Consider the following 16371-nt stretch of genomic DNA (forward strand, 5'->3'; position numbering starts at 1 on the left):
AAACTGGTGAGGCTGCGTTTCACATTTGTGAGTAATAACCACAGTGCCTAGCAACAGGGAGAGTTTAGCTCATTATCCCACCTGCTCGCTGTGCTCAGACTCTCAAGTAGTGCTGTGCATGAGATATCAATAAAAATGAGATAACGATTGCTTTAAATATATGAAATAGTGGAAAGCTTCTAGGGAAGAGGGTATGCTAGAAAGAGGGAGGTTGTAAAGACACAGGACTAGTTATAGTTAAACTGTCTAAATCCAGAAGACTTACTGCATTTTCTGTTATAATAGTCTTGATTTTTATGAAGCAAGTGTATGTTTGGGAGAATGTCTTTTATGTTTTCAGAAGCATGTGGGTCTCAGACTGCTGAGAGCTTCTGTTTGGTGTCAGGTAGTAGATTTGGGTGACAAGTAAGGATGTTTAAAAAAAATGTTTGAGTTTATGGCTAAAATTATTTTTGGTCTCAAATTGGATTTATACACGTGTGGTGAATTTGAAAGCAGTGTACAGATGTATCAAGTATTTTATGAAAAGATTGCTTATTGGTCTTCTGGAGCTCAGCTCCTGCCTGGCTGTTTGCTGTTCTAGGTGCAGCGCAGGGATCCAGTTCAAAATAATATGAAGAATTGCACTCTAAGCTGGTGAAACGGGGCTGATGATTTTTTGACACTAAAACTTCATGTCTCTGGGATTTAATAGCTTCCAGTGCAGAGATTTTGTTCTTTTTATTGGCTTTGAAGTTATACTGAGCATGTATCACTTGATGTGTCTTGGTTTCAGGCGCTGGTATCTTCAAGAGAATGAGAAAACCAATGTGTTCTTTATGCCTCGTAGTGCATTTGGATTTGCAAGACTTTCCCCTGCATAATTTTTTTCAGAGCTTTTGTTTTTTTTCTCTGGGAACCTTACTTTTCTAATCAAATGCTGTTTTATTGGTGTCTGTTCTGTTAGGTGCCAATACCGTACATTAAAAATCAGTTTTGAAATGGAATGGGGTCCATTTACTAGTTTAGTTGCATATTGGTTTTCTGCACAACTGCAGTATACAGTATGAGGAAGATTATTATTGCTGTATACTAAGCTGAATTTCATTTAATATTGGATTTTGTATCAGAGTCAAGTACACAGGAAGTAAATTATAAGATGCCATTTTCAAACGAATCAGAATAGAATAGACATCATTGTGAGGAAGGAAGGGAAGGCTTTGTCTCCTGCTCAGCTGTCATGTTGGCAGAATCTATTAGAGAATCTGGGCTTCTGCTTAAGCTCTACTTCTCCCATGAATAAATATAGGACTTCATGCTGAGCAGTGAATCTGACATTTCTCTTCAGCACGGGGTGCAATCAGACTTGGGTGACAGAGGAGTACCAGACTAACCAGCACCAGGATGAACAGGAATCTTTTCACAGACCAAGAATCATGAGTTTTTCAGAGCTGCAGAAAGTGCAGTATGATGTGTGTACTGTGTGGATGTGTTCCATTATGTAGCATTTCATCTTCAGTATTCAAATTATGGACCCTAGAAAGAAGCAGTGAAAACCACTTACCACTTCTCAAACTTAGTTTTTAGGTTGCAGTATGCATTTTACATGAAAGCATTGAGAACTATTTATTCTCTGGCACTTGCACATTGAGATTAGTTATAAACTGCAACATGATTGAAATTTACAGACATGATTTAAAGGCATTTCTTGATGAACCTTGTTGGTATGTGAGTTGTTTCTTATATTGCAACATCTTGTCCACTGATGAGTGTTGAGATGTGTACATTGAAGTGTAATGCTCACTCTGACCTAAGTGATTTTAGTGTAGAGAAAGACACACAATAACAACTGGGAGCATTTTTGGCTTTTCTGAAGAAGAACTGAGGTACGTATATCGTGGTAAGTTGGCTTTAGGTCTAATGCCTCTCTGGGTTATAGGCTTGAGACCTGTTACCAGTGATTTGATAATTTGTTACAGCTGAGGAATTGCTAACTCAGTCTCTAGTATATCCAAGTATAAGGAGAAACTGATCAGAAGATCAAAAACCAGGATGTCAGACATTGCTGTAATTAATTGAAGGTTTATAGCAATGGTAACAAAAAAAATCACGTAGTCTGAAACTCCTTTGGATGTTGTGCTGTTAACTTTGTTTACAATGCTTTATCACCTGTCAGAATCTCTGTAGTTAATCACGCTGATGAAGTCAGAGGATTTTGTGTGATGCCATGTTGAAACCAGCACATGAGATAATGTTATATTGTTATATGTCCTGAAGGTTACCTGGTAGAGAGCACCTTTCTTGAGAGCGGACTATTGTCTTCTATCACTGGAAAAATAAGCCAGGAAGAAACAGCTGAAGTGGAAGTTGCGGTTTAAGTATGTGGTGCAACTGCTTACATTCATACACAGGAATTTAGTGCTTTATTTTGCACGGTCCCAACCGTGAGGTGTCATAAGCCTGCTGCTTTCATACAAATAAAAGAAGTTACAAGAACGAAGTTTCCTCAGGCGTATGAGAATGCATGTTTCTGATGAGCTAATCTACTCCTGCGTCCACTTGCATAAATAAAGAACCCCATAATTTACGTGGGATGCCACAGGGAAGAAGGGCATCGTCTCCTGTTAAGAAACAGTTGCACTTTTCCCAGTGTGATGTGTTAGGTGCTGTTTGTTGTGAAGTTGGAGCGTGCTGCTGATGGGTTTACTTGAAAACACATCTACTAGAGGATTAAAAGGCTTTAATGCATTTTTTCCCCACAAAGCAGTCTTCTACATTGAGCTGCATTTTCTTAAACGAGCATCGTTTTTATTACCTGTTATCTGTGTAAAGGAAGTGAAGGACTATGAATTCAAAGACCTGAGGTTTGGCAGAGTCACTGCTGCCTCTGCAGTTGGGCAGGGCTTTTGTCTTCATCAGTCCTTTACGTTCTTCTCTTGGGAGGGAGATCAGTTCTGGAAGTAAGTTCTAACATCGTTTCACAAGTCGTTTGGTTATCTTATGTGGTTTTTTTTTATTTTATGTTTTCCCGAGCATTTATCACTGACTTGGTTCTTGTAGTTAAGTTAACTACAAGTTAAGTGTGTGCATATTTAGTCTGCTGGTCAATTATGGGGCTGGGACTGCACCGTACCAGAAACGCATATTAAAATGGTATTTCACGGCATCACACACAGATCGGAGGCAGCCGTAGCAGCTGTGCGTGCGGTGCCCTACATCGAGCGGCTCTGTACGCGCCGGTGCGTTGGCTCCGGCTGCGGTACGAGTGCGGCGCTACGTGAGTGGAGCGGTCGGTGTGCTGAGCAGCAGTGCGGGCCGTGCAGTGCCCTGTGCTGGGAGAAGGGCCAGCGGTGGCCGCAGAGTCTGCCTTCCTTCCTGCGTGCTGCCTGCGGCGAGCGGCGCATCTGCAGCCGAGCGCGGCGTGCGTCCGCCCGGCACTGCGTTGCGGCGCTAACAAAAGCGGCGTTACGCAGCGCTGCGGCGGGGCCGGGCCCGCTGCGGGAAGGTGCCCTTGCCGTGGATCCGTAGAGGCCGCCCCGTCCGCCCCGCTCCCCGCGGCCCGGCCCTGCTGGCGGCGTTGGGCGGCGGTCGGGGCGGGTCGCAGCTGTTCCCCGCGGAGGCGGCGGGCGGGGCGGGCACATCCTCGGAGCGCTCCCCGCCATTGGCCGCGCCGCCGCGCCGGGCAGCACGTGACCGGCGGGGCCGTAGCGGCCGCGGCGCTGGCGCAGCAGCTGGGCGCGGGCGGAGCGGGGCGGCCGGGCCGGGCCGGGAGCGGGCGGCGGGATGGAGGCGCGGCGGCCGCGGCCATGGGGTAAGTGCGGGCGGCAGTGCCGGGCGGCTCCGGGCTGTGCCTCTCCGCGGCGGTGACAAGGCGGTGGAGGCGGCGGGCGGGGAGGAGAACGCGGCTTTTGTGGCGAGAAAAACAGGGCAGGGAGAAAAGGGCCGGTGCCGCAGGAAAGGGGGACGGGCGGCATCCGAGGAGACGGGCGGCTGGCAGCCGGGCCGGCCCCGCCACCGGCACAAAGCCGCTGCGCTCCGCCGAGAGGCCTCGGGGTGGCTCCCGCCGGGGGGCGGCGATTGCGGCCCCGCTTTGTCGGTGCCGAGTGGAGGCTGCACGGGGAGCCGAGCCGCGGGGAGCCAGGAGCCGCTGACTTCTTGCACGTTGGTTTAACATCACAAAGAGATGCTTGGGTCCGAGATTTAACCCGAATGCCGAGGGAAATCTTAATAAATAATGTATGAAGCAGTGAGTCCTTTCTTTCTCTTTGTCAGAGGTGCAGCTTTTATTCCGGTAATTAGGTCACTGCCAGCAGAACGCTCCTTTTGCAGAAATCCGTGATGGTTCTTAGAGGATGCGAATGCGGCCAAATTATTTTATCGTATTTATTGTCATAATGAAGATTGAATATCCTTTCTCGTGACCTACACGTAGGACTCCTGGCAATCGGCTGTAAGGAGCATCCTTCATTTGACAGAATGTTCTTCAAGGGATCAGCACAGCCCATTTTGACTCGCTCGATCTGGATAGTCATACACTGATGGATGCCTTTTTAAGGCATAGCAGGAAACATACAGCTTCTGAGCTTGTGTATGTCTATTGTCAGTGTATTTGTGTACGTATACAAATAGTACAATATCGATTAATCTTGTTTTTCAAATACTCTTCCTGCATGTGATGTTTGTTCTGTTGAAAGCCTTTCTTGGCATTTTTTCTACTATTATTTTTAGTCTTGTTCCTATTACTTAGTTCCTTTTTTCTCTTATTGCTAATGCAGTTAGAAGATTTCCATGTAGTTCATCAGAATTAGGGCTCTTTGAAAATACATATAAGCATACACACTGAAATTAGTTTCCTGCAACCAGGCTCTTCTGTGTGTTTAAGGTGTCTCCAAGTAACTTAGTTTTGCAGCATTCTTAGTTCAATTAAATGAAGCACAAAAAATGGTTTGATGATGACAAATGCTAACTTTTTCTTATGAAAATATTCTCTTAAGACATTCTCTACCTAGAGCACAATCTACTTTCAGAATCATGGTTTTCCTTCCTGTCAGTAAGATATGTATTATGTTAAATTTTAATACACTAGTTGATAAATTTACCAGTTGAAGAATTTGGTGGTCAAGATGTAAATCAGAGATGTTCTTTAAACATTCATTTTGGCAGCATAAGAGTTAGAAGGTTGAATAGGTCCATAGGTGGTTTCAGCACCTATTTTTTTCTGAAAAGAAGATGACAAAAGCACAGCCATGATTGTGATTCCTGTTATAGTGTTTAATGCTTCTCTCCTTACATCTTTAAACCTTAAAAAAAGTGTATGTATTGTTTTGTGTAAGAGGTGAAGTATTTCCTGTGAATAGTCACACTCTTAAAAATGGCAGCGTGAACACAAGTATAATATTTTGAATGATTCATGACTGCAGAATCATCCTCAGCATCATCCCTCCATTCCTCCAGTGATATTTCCCCAAGCCATTGTGCAGATACTGTGTTACATCTTCTGATACACACGTTCACACAGTATGCAGCGTTTGTTGGAAATACCCATATCTATGGGTTCCTTTGCTCTACGAATTCTTATGTTGGATTTTTATTTTAGCTTAATTAGCAAAACACACTGATGAAATGTAATTACTTTTTCCATCAGCACAGCGAAATCTTATTTAAAACAAGGTGTAGTGATAACGCTCTTGGAGTAAATTAGTGTCCTCGAAGACCTCTGGAAGGCTCCACTGCTTGTTTTTTCCAATATTCATGCAGGATCTCGGTGAACACATTGTAATATGTTTCCTGCAAGAGAAGTGGTCTTCTGTTCCCTGCAAGTGCTCAAGTGAATGCTGAAGATTACCTTGGTAGATTACCCAATGTGATGAAAAGCTTCTGTATCTCCTTAATATAAAATAATACTTTAATAAAACAGATTTATTTCTTAATACTTCGTGTTTTAAATTAAAATAAGAGGGAAAAAAAGGCCTTTTTCAGACTTCAGGCTTAAACTTTCTGAATTTAGTTCTTAAAAACTAAGCTACGTTGGGTCATTTGCAATGAGAACATACACTGTTAGCTATGAATAGCAAAAATGGTCATGCTGAAGAATGAGTGTACAGGATTGTGAATCATCCCAAGTCCAGCTCAAGTTATGATTCAAACGATGTCTGGACTGCTTTGTGTTCAACATAGTATTTAAATGCAAATCATGTTTCGTATTTTGTCGTATTCTGAATGCAGCATGACTAACCAGCTAAGGAGCTTCCCAACTCAGAATTCTAAAGGCAGAAGTAGGGTTCTTTTTTTTTGTGTTGAGAGTGTAATGAAAGCTGAACTCGTCTGTTCACAGCCTGAAATGTATGAGATGCGGATTTTTCCAAGGGGAGATGGTTTTAAACTGAAAGATTTAGAGTAGATATTGGAAAGAAATGCTTTATTGTGAGGGTGGTGTGAGGCATTGGAACAGGTTGCCTAGTGAGGTTGTGGATGCCCGTTCCTTGGAACCATTCAAGGCCATTCTTGGGGCTTTGAGCAAACTGGTCTAGAGGGAGATGTCCCTGCCTATAGCACAGGGGTTGAAACTTGATGAAGGTCCCTTCCAACCTAAACCATTCTATTTGCACCAGTATAAACGTTAGATTGTTTGTGATTTTTGGTGAAAAACTAAATGTGGAGTCGTTCCTACTAAGAACACATACACCAAATGCAACGGCCATGAAACTTCACCTGCAACTAAGGAAGGCAAGTCCTGATTTGAGATTAAACCACCATCTTCATTCTTCTCCTTGTCATGGTCTTTTGAAGAATGCAAAGAATGTGGACCACTGCTTATTTTGGCACCATCATCAGCCAAGCTATATTTTGGTTGGAGGAACAGATGATGCTTCTGCTTGCGGTGATTCATGAGTACAGGCCTAGGGTATGAGCTGTGGAGAATGTCACTGCTGGGACAAAATATACAGCATTCTGCACTACCTGCATTTGGAGGTGCTGCAGGCTGAGTGCTGTGATTATTGAAGCTCCTGTAATCTTTGAAAATGTGAGGGACTATAAAATTTGCAGCATACTTAACCATGTCAGTGAACTTGAAGAGCATTCTCCTAAGAATGCAACACTGAATGGAAAACTCTTGTCAAGTTACAAACTCATTCAGAGAAGAGCAGAACAGAACAAAAGACCCCGCAAATAAACACCCTTTACCTTATTCCATGGTCAAAGGTATTTAAGAAGGTCAGGTATACTAATACTTATTTGCTTTGTTCCACTGTCTGTAAAGATGACCATCATGCAGAAGCGGATAGAAGAACTGAGAAGAAAATCCTCTCAGTGCAGGTGAGGGAAAGTTGAGCATGGCTTCCTTTAAAAGGGATTAACTCTCACATTGTATTAGGACGTCTGAGAATGGCTTTTCATCTGGCTCTTCTATGGCAAAAAAATACCCAGCAATTCAGTGCACCTAATCTAGGGACTATTATTTGTTGTTGTCAGTTTATTATTTTAATTATTTAAAATCTATTAAAAAGGGTTGTGTTACATAACTTGGAAGTCACTTCTTAATATTGTAGTCCTTGCTTCTGAACCAAGGATTTGAACAACTGAAGTACAGTTTTCCATGATAAACAATTTCTGTTCCTTGTTGCATCTTTCCTGGTGGTCTGTGCGTGCAAACAGAATGTAAGATAACACGAACAGGAGATGAAGGATCTGGTGTTCTAAACATGGGCTGTTATAGTTCTGCTCTCAGTGATTTCTTATTCTGGCTAAGCATGCCCTAAGCCTTGAAGTGTTTTCAGTTTCCTTGTTACATTTGTCTGTGCACATAGCCAAAGTGAGGAACAAAATAATGTAATAACTTCTGCTATTGACTAGAAGTTTTAAGAGTTGTTCTTCAGTGCAGGTAGAGGTCCAAGAACACAAATATGTTGGCCATTAGGGCCTTTTTTATAAAGTACAGGTCTTTCACAAGTAAAAATAATACACATTTCCCAATGTGATGTTGGACAAAATGGAAATACAGTTTTTGTGTGTGTGGAAGAATCAAGGTAATGGGCTTTTGTGACCTGAGGGTAATGGAGTTTTATTCAGTGAGCATGAAAGAATATTGATGCTTGTGAAAGATAAGTGTGTTTAAAGTAGCAGGTCTGGAAGTCTTGCCCCAAACAGAACTGCATAAGACAGTCTCTGGCCATTGATACAGCGATAAATCCTTAAACACAGCACCTAGAGTACTGATACTATTCCAGAGCTGAACAAGGGCAGGCAGAGGATTATCTATGCATAAGCTGTATTGGAAAACCTATGCAGGGATTTAGACAACAGAAAAATTTAATTATTGCAAGTCAACGTATCAGTCTGGTATGTTCCGAGAAGGAATGGCCCCAAACTCCTCACTTTATTCTCTTAAGTATATTAATAAAGGTAACTATAAAAATGGTAAACCTAGGGCTGAGATTAGTGAGTGGGAGGGCTGGTTTATTGTAGAACAGCTGTGCTGGATTTATGCTTCTGTCTGTCAACCTTACCGCTCTTTTTCCGGAAGAGTCGTATAACAGCTGCTGAACCATTGTGGTTAATGACCCAGCATGTTAAGTTAACTGACACCTATTTTAGATTACCTTGGTAGTCATGCAGTAATCTGCAGTGGTTTAGCAGCTGCTACATGAGCAGCTGACCCCTTCTCTTTTGCTCAAGTGGGGAGTTTGTGTAGATGGGAAGGGCGGACAGCTGGGGGTAGGCACCATCACAGGCATGCCATCATTAGCACTCTCTTCCAAGTCTTGAGAACTCTTAGACTTGGCACTTCAAATAGTCTGTTTTGGTATACATATGAGTTTAACTAATGGGAAATATCTCAAACATGCTTAAATAACACTACTCTGTATTTTTGTTGTTGTTTTTTCTGATTTCAGTGTCATATGCCAGTAGAAAAACAGTTCTCCATTAGTCATCTAAACATGGCAGAATGGGAGAGAATAATAGGAACAAGACTCTGGTCTCAGGACAGTTAGGTAATATTTGTATATACAGCAAGAGATCAGAGTTGATAATCTTTTCCAGCATTACTAAATTATAATGTAGATCATCTGTGAATTGTAGATTCATTGATTATGAATTCTTATGTTGAGAAGATAAACTACAATGTGAAAGTTCTGCAGAGTGCAGGAGCACATCTGCTTACCAGTAGTGGTGGTAGTAGAACATTAATTGTATTGCACTATTAGAGATTCAAACATCAGATTTACTATTTTCAGCAAAGTTCATAATCCAAAGTCAGCAAAATGTACTGGAGCCCTAGCTAACTTCAGTGTTGTTTGGACTGGCCTTATTAAAGAAAGTAATTATGCTTTTTTACTGATTCTGTTCTCTGACCTAGCAATACAACTTACCTGCTAACAAAAAATTAAAAATAAAAATAATAAAATAAAGCCACCCATGTATACATATATTGTTATATGTATATATAGTACTCTGCCTACATTGTTATAAGAGCATATGGTAGGGTTTTATGTTTCAGATTATTTTTTAACCTCTTAAAAAGGCTAAGACAAGTTGTTCTACAGAGGTTACATTGTAAAAATGTATGCTCTGGTAATAATTACAGCTTTTATGGATGAAAAAACAGTAATAGGAGTCTGAAATATTTTCGTAGAAAGTTAACGTTTCACAAATTGCTGAGCTTAGGGTTCTTAAGTAGACCTCCAGGGATTTCGAGTGTATGTGCTTATTGATTTCGAAGAAAGAAAAAATTTTTCTGATCAGCTAAAAAAAAATGTAGATTTTCATAGGATTCTGTATATTTTGTCTGCTTCAGCTTTGAGTAAGAAATGAGAATATGTAAATTTCCAATTCCAAACTTTTGTAGGTTTTTTTTGTTGTTTTTTGTTTTGTTTTGTTTTTTTTTTCCCCATGTGGAAAAATGCATATCTTGAACCCTAACAGTACATAGGTATTTAGGCTTCTAGTTGATTTGTGTCATAGTTTGTGGAAGCGCTACATCTGGCTTGAAAGTCTTTGATGCACGTATTCATATGAACTGCTAATTCATTACACAATGAAATTATTTTAGGAGATGGAGAAGAAACCTCTTAATGCTGAGAATATGGGTAAGGAAACTTAAGAAAGTAGATGTGAGGTGCTTTGTGTATCAAGGGAGTTAAATCTTGAAGTGGCTGTCTAGAAAAAGGTGTTGTCACCATTCTTCCATTTATATCTTTACCTATCGGCAAAGAAGAAAGAGTTTTGGCACAAAAGGGTGCTTGACTCTGAAGCATGAATGTGATCTTCCCAAAGATGTGTTGATTTCAGCATGTCATGTGTTCTCCTTTGGGCTAAATAAAGTGGGAAATTAGCGTTAGAGTACAGAATTATTCCTTCCACTTCCCCGTGTAATGGCTTCATGCTTGGAGTAAAGAGTCATTTATTCTTCATCCAGCTGATTCTGGCCTCAAGCATCTTGAATACTTTTGTGTGTGTGTGCTTTTGTGCAAGTTCAGGCTTTTAGGCCAAGTGTAAATTATTCTGTGCTTTACTTAGCACTGGTGATGTGGTATTTGCTGTGAAAGACAGGTTACGTGGCTGCAAACCCTGTCTGACTGAGAAGGACCCAGAGTGACCACTGAGTACTTCCAAGTGACAAGGTTTCAGTTTGCAGTGTCAGATCTAGTTATTTATATAGTTATTATATAACCTTAGATTGTACGTTACTTCATCTCACCCTCTTTATCCTGCTCCATATTTAAGCTGATTTTTCCTTTAAATTGCCAGAGCTGTTCAGTTGCTGTCTTAGGAGTTTTTTCCTTGCTTCATCTTTCTTTACATCCTTCTTTGCATTTACACGTCTTGTTAATGTGCCTAAAATTCCTCTGTGAGTAGAGAAATTGGAAGAACCAAGTATTTCTTTATCATTACTTGTACTTCCATACTAATAATGAATTAGTAAGAAATAGTTACACTAGCTAGAATAAATGTCTATGCCAAAGAGATGGGACACTGCAGCTTCTGTCGATTAGATGTAAATGAGTAAACATGGTAAGCTTGACTTAAAACCAATAGATTGTATCAATATGGCAGAGTTGATAGTTAAGTGGATGCTTAGTATGGCTCTTAAGGGTTTTTTCCAACCTAGGCAATTCAACCTTAGTAATTCTGTATTACAATGCAATACTTGTTTGTAATTGAAAGTAATTGTTTAGAATAGAATATATTTTCAAGTTGTCTGCCTTTTGTTGTGTTTGTGCTGAATTATCCACGTGGCATATGTTCTGGAAAGAAGTTAAACTTTAGATGTTGTTTTTATTACTAGGAGTGGAAAGTAATACTCTCATGCACTAAGTGGATCAGAAGCAGTCCAGAGCTCTTTGTTAACTCTGCTTACCATTTAAGTGAATCTGTAGTGAAAGTATGGAATTTTTGGAATAAAGCTTAAAGTTTGTGATTGCCTTCATTGCTCTGAATGAGCCACCTCCAGTAAAGCATGACCAAGTTGTGAAAAATAAATGTATTTGGAATTATTTTTTTCAGTTGTTTAATGGCATCATGGAAATCACAGCTCTGTAAATGGTGAGCCTTTTCCTTGACCTCTATGTGATGATGACAGTTGTTTAAGGCATGACTTTTGTATTGAAAAATAAATAAACCAGTCATATCATTTGCAACTGGTTGTGTGGTTTTTTTTTCCTGAGTTCAGTGGTATACATTGTTCCTTCTGCTTCATTGAGTTTAAATTGAAAAAGATTAAGCGTAATATTCAGAAGTTATCCTGGGGAACAAAATCAAATCTTCTAGCATAATTTTACCTACCTTTTCATTGATTTGATAATTCAATTAAGATTCATCCGGAAGAGCAAATTTGATTACATAAGGAGTTACACAAGCAGCAAGGTCAGAGGTTTGATGTGAGTATACACAGAGAATTCTCTCCTGTTAGCGCAGTTTTCAAATGGCTCCTTAGCTGTATTTGCAGGATGCACCAGAGGTGTAAGAAAATTGCTACGTAGAGGCTTTCAGTAGTTTCATCTTTCCAGGGTGTTACACTATGAAAAAATCTCCAGTGAAGTTTATGTACTTTTCTCTTTTGAGTTACAGTTCCTGTACTTAAGAAATTCTTACTGTGATATTGGAAGGGTAACTTGTGCTTATATGAAGTGGTGGACTTCCTTTATTGTGTTGGAATGACCAATGAATAAGAAATAAAAAAAAATCTAACTGTAAAGGTCTTCAGAAGTGGTTAGCTATGTTTTAGTTGTTAGACAAAGTTGGTTGTGGTTTTTTTTTTCGTTTTTTAATTTGAAAAGCGTGACTGAAAATGTGTGTAAGATCTATTATTGCAGTCACTATAAAAGCGAGATTTTTTTCTGTTTTTTGACCTATATACCGTGCCTTTCCTACACTTGCTCTTTGTATTTATAATAGCATGTCTTAAGAATACTCTTTCATCTGTTTCTTTTGCAGTGCAATACAACTGCATCTTGTGTTAGAATTGCATGAATATGTGCTTTAATCTTTTTGCCTTGGAGTTGTGTTTTTGTTGTTTTTTGTTTTTAAATAAAAGATTTGATTACTGCTATATGCTTTCTTTTCTTCTGTTAGAACTCTTTATTATTTAAATTGACATTAATGTGTGCTATTCTGAGGAATTTGGGGCATCTGTGGTTTTCATTTCATAAAATCTGTAGGCAGTCAGCATCTTGTAGCATCTTGTGTTTCACAGTGCATGTTAACTACGCATAGATGTCTAAATATGGTGTATTATCTCTTATCATTGTTAGAATTGAAGTGGGATGGTATTGTATGGTGCTGTGGTTTTCCTTCATGTAGTTTGCCTTTCCCTAATACGTTATGCAATCCTTGATGAACTTCTTTCCTAGACTCAATCATATGTATCAAACTGAAGGCCACTGGAAAAAGCCTTTGAACTGGCAGTAGTAGTTTGGCTTTATGTACTTAAATGTTTAGAAAATTGGGTGGTAAATGGGAATGAGATAGCTTTATGGTTAGGTATGTTTTTTGTTGTTGTTGCTCTCTGAAAAAGTTTACATTTAGTATTTTCTCTTATTTTTTAGGTCTGAGGGTAGCCCAGGATGGCCGCAGCTTCTTATGATCAGTTGTTAAAGCAAGTTGAGGCATTAAAGATGGAGAACTCCAACCTTCGACAAGAGCTAGAGGACAACTCAAATCACCTAACCAAACTGGAAACTGAGGCATCTAACATGAAGGTATTACAAATTCTGTATTCGTCATTCGTTGTTGCATTTTGTAGTTGATTGTCTTTTAATGAACTGATCATTGTACAAGTTCTTTATGCTTCTACAGTCCTACAAAAATTCTTTTATAGGATGTGTAACAGAAAACTGTATTAATCAGGTTTAACTGGTGTAGTGTACTGTTTATTTTTTGTCCTTTGGAAATTAAAATATTTCAGAATTGTTTTTAGAAACACCTTCCATTTTTCGTAGCTTTTTTTCTACGTATCATTTTTTCTACATGTCATTCTACATTGTCATGATAAGCACTACCATTTTAGCACTGCTCTACTTCCCAGCATGAATTCATGGGAGAGAGTGGAGGTTTCATGTTTATTGTTTCCTTACAATTACAGTGCTTACACTCAAAAAAGAAAATTTCGTTTTAAAGTAAGACCATAAATCTCCAGCCTCTCCCAAGGCATAAATTTAGACTTGATAATTCCACCCTGATCTGCCCATCTAATATTTAAGGACTATGTGTAGGCTATCAAAGCCACCTATCCAAGGGGTAACACTAGACTCAAATAGAATTAATACAGATTTTAATCTGTTGGAAGATATGTAAGTAACTGCATCTGTGTAATAATGGCACTTAACAAGGAAGAATTGCTCAAGCATTCTAGCTACTCTTCCTGAGCTGACAAATCCTACTTCTTTTTGATAGCAGTCAGCAGAACTGATACATAAGCTAATATCATTGGAATATAATCCCAGGTATTTATACAGTCTGAGAGCAGATCTCCTTGAGAGCAGCCCTGCAGGGAAGGACTTGAGGGTCCTGGTGGATGAGAATCAGGACATGAGCCAGCAGTGTGCGCTTGCAGCCCACAAGGCCAGCTGTGTTCTGGGCTGCATTAAAAAAGGAGTGACCAGCAGGGAGAGGGAGGTGATTGTCCCCCTCTGCTCAGCTCTTGTGATGCCCCATCTGCAGTACTGCATCCAGGCCTGGGGCCACCAGTACAAGAAAGACACAGAGCTCTTGGAATGGGTCCAGAGGGCGGCCATTAAGGTGATCAGAGGGCTGGAGAACCTCTCCTGTGAGGAAACGTATTTAGCCTGGAGAAGAGAAGGCTCAAGAGGGACCATCTCGTGGCCTTGCAGTACTTGGAGGGAGAGTATAAACAGGAGAGTGTAAGACTGTTCACATGGGTTAATAGTAATAGAACAAGGGGGAATGGTTTTAAACTGAGACATGGGAGGTTTAGGTTAAATATTAAGGGGAATTTTTTCACTCAGAGGGTGGGGAAGCACTGGAACAGGTTGCCCAATGTGGATGCCCAGTGTGGATCCCATTTTTTTTTTTCAACGAACAAGAGCCTGCATGCCACACTCATAATCTGCTCCAGCAGATGTGACCCACTGTTGCTGTCACTGCTGCTGAACACACCATCCACTGTTTGGTCGTCATAAACATTCAGCAAGCATCAATAATGTCAGTGGGTGCCATTTTTTCCACGGGGAGGAATTCAGTGACACACCTTTGCTTCATGTGCACTACCTTGTCAGACACCATTCTGTCAGACTGCCTCTCTGCTGCCATCTGTCACGTGGCAGCAGTGTGTAACTGAACAGTTTTGGGGAAGGTTCAACCTCCACTGATGTTTCACCAACAGAGTAATAAAACAGCAGGCATTACTTAGAGAGCAGTTCTCATACTACTACATAGTGTAGGCTTTTTGTGAATATTGAACAATATTTCTATGTCCATTATTTCCCATACTTATATCATTAACTTCTTGTTACTTTGTAGCTGGTCTTTATTTTATTAAAAGTAATCTGATTAATATAGAAAAAGAAAATGAACTTCATCTTACATATAGATTGACCAATGTATTCACGTATTTGGTTTGAATCACCATAGTTTGGTATAATATTATTTAAAAGAAATACTTCTTTTTCTTTTTTCAGTTATATGTAATCCTTGCATTGGCATGTAAAATCCAAATGTCTGTGCAACCTAAGCTGAAATGATATAATGGTCCTTCGCACATAAATGACTTGAAACTGTTTTTGGCGTTAACAACTAAGAAAGTTTTTTGTGTGTTTAATTGTGTATCTGAAAGCTATATCTGTTAGATTGCGACTGTTAAGGTAATATTATAGCAAATCAGTCAGTTTCTTTCTTTGCCTGTCATTGCAGTCTGAAATAAGGGACGGAAGAAAAAAGAACTTTTAAAAGGGGGAAAACATTTTTTTTTTCCTTTTTGTGTCAATAATTAAATTCTCAGAGACCCAGAGAAAGAGACTATTTGTATTAGGTGGTTTCCAGGGCATTAATTTGGGATGTGGAACAGCTTTATGCCTTTACTACAAATGCAGCAGACCAGCAAACTGAATGTGGTTATATTGCACTCTAGAAAAATTTGTTTATATGTGTATTCCAGGTAGATACCTCATTTTTTTTCTCCTTGAATGCCACCCTGAGTATAAGCAGTATATCCTTATACTCCCTTCAACTCAAGTATTATTCTTGGGTTGTTTCTTTAAATTTCAGAGGGCAATGGAGATTATTTAGACTGATCTGATTCTTTTTTTCCATGCTCTGTTAGAAAACGCTGGTCAGTTCTGTTCGTCATGGGTGCTTGCTCTTGGACCTGAAGCAGTTTCTTTTTCTTGTTTATTTTAGTTGTATCTGAAAAGAGTACAGACCTTGCCTTAACTTTTGTGCAATTTGAAGAGTGTTATGGAAATCATCTTGGGCACAGGAGCCTGTAGGTGAAAAGGCTTGAGAGTAACTGCAGGATTCTGTTCAGTCAGGAGATAATTTTAGTTTTCTAAAAAATAACTTGTTTGCTTTGTTCTGTTGAAAGAAACTGATTTCTTCATGGTTTGTATGGTTCCAGCGCTGTGATTAGGAATAATTAAAAGAAAAGTAAGTAGAAGTAACAGAGAAGCGTAGATTAAAAATCCCTTGGCTACCATATAATTAGTTATAACGCTACATACTTCGAAACACAAATCCTTTGGGATAACACATAGGTACTACAGAGCCCTAGCAGCCTCTCCTGCCGAGTGCAGTTCCAGATAATAGAGGAAGAAGGAAAGTGGTAATAAGGTAGTCTGGGTGTGCTTCAGGGATGTTATGTACAGCAATGTTGTTATTCTTACACCATTTCATCTTGATTTGGTAGGATTATCACATAGTGACTATTTGGATGCTTAA

The 16371-nt window shown here is 39.8% G+C and overlaps 1 protein-coding gene across 7 annotated transcripts in view; it reads left to right on the forward strand.

Annotated features, from left to right (window-relative positions):
• The window catches only part of APC (APC regulator of Wnt signaling pathway), an 87410-nt gene that overhangs the window by 18090 nt on the left and 52949 nt on the right, over nt 1–16371 (forward strand). For 4 of the 7 annotated variants that reach the window (XM_015849416.3, XM_085528358.1, XM_085528356.1 and 1 more), the window contains exon 2: nt 13026–13178. In XM_015849416.3, coding sequence (XP_015704902.2) covers nt 13044–13178 — 135 coding nt within the window. In that variant the 5' untranslated portion in view covers nt 13026–13043. Of the gene's footprint in view, nt 1–3633; nt 3791–13025; nt 13179–16371 lie in introns of those variants that run through there. The other 3 variants (XM_015849415.2, XM_015849417.2, XM_085528360.1) reach the window with 1 other exon arrangement.

Source organism: Coturnix japonica, chromosome Z (genome assembly GCF_054131305.1).
Source record: "Coturnix japonica strain WE chromosome Z, WE-NBRP24, whole genome shotgun sequence".
NCBI lineage: Eukaryota > Metazoa > Chordata > Aves > Galliformes > Phasianidae > Coturnix > Coturnix japonica.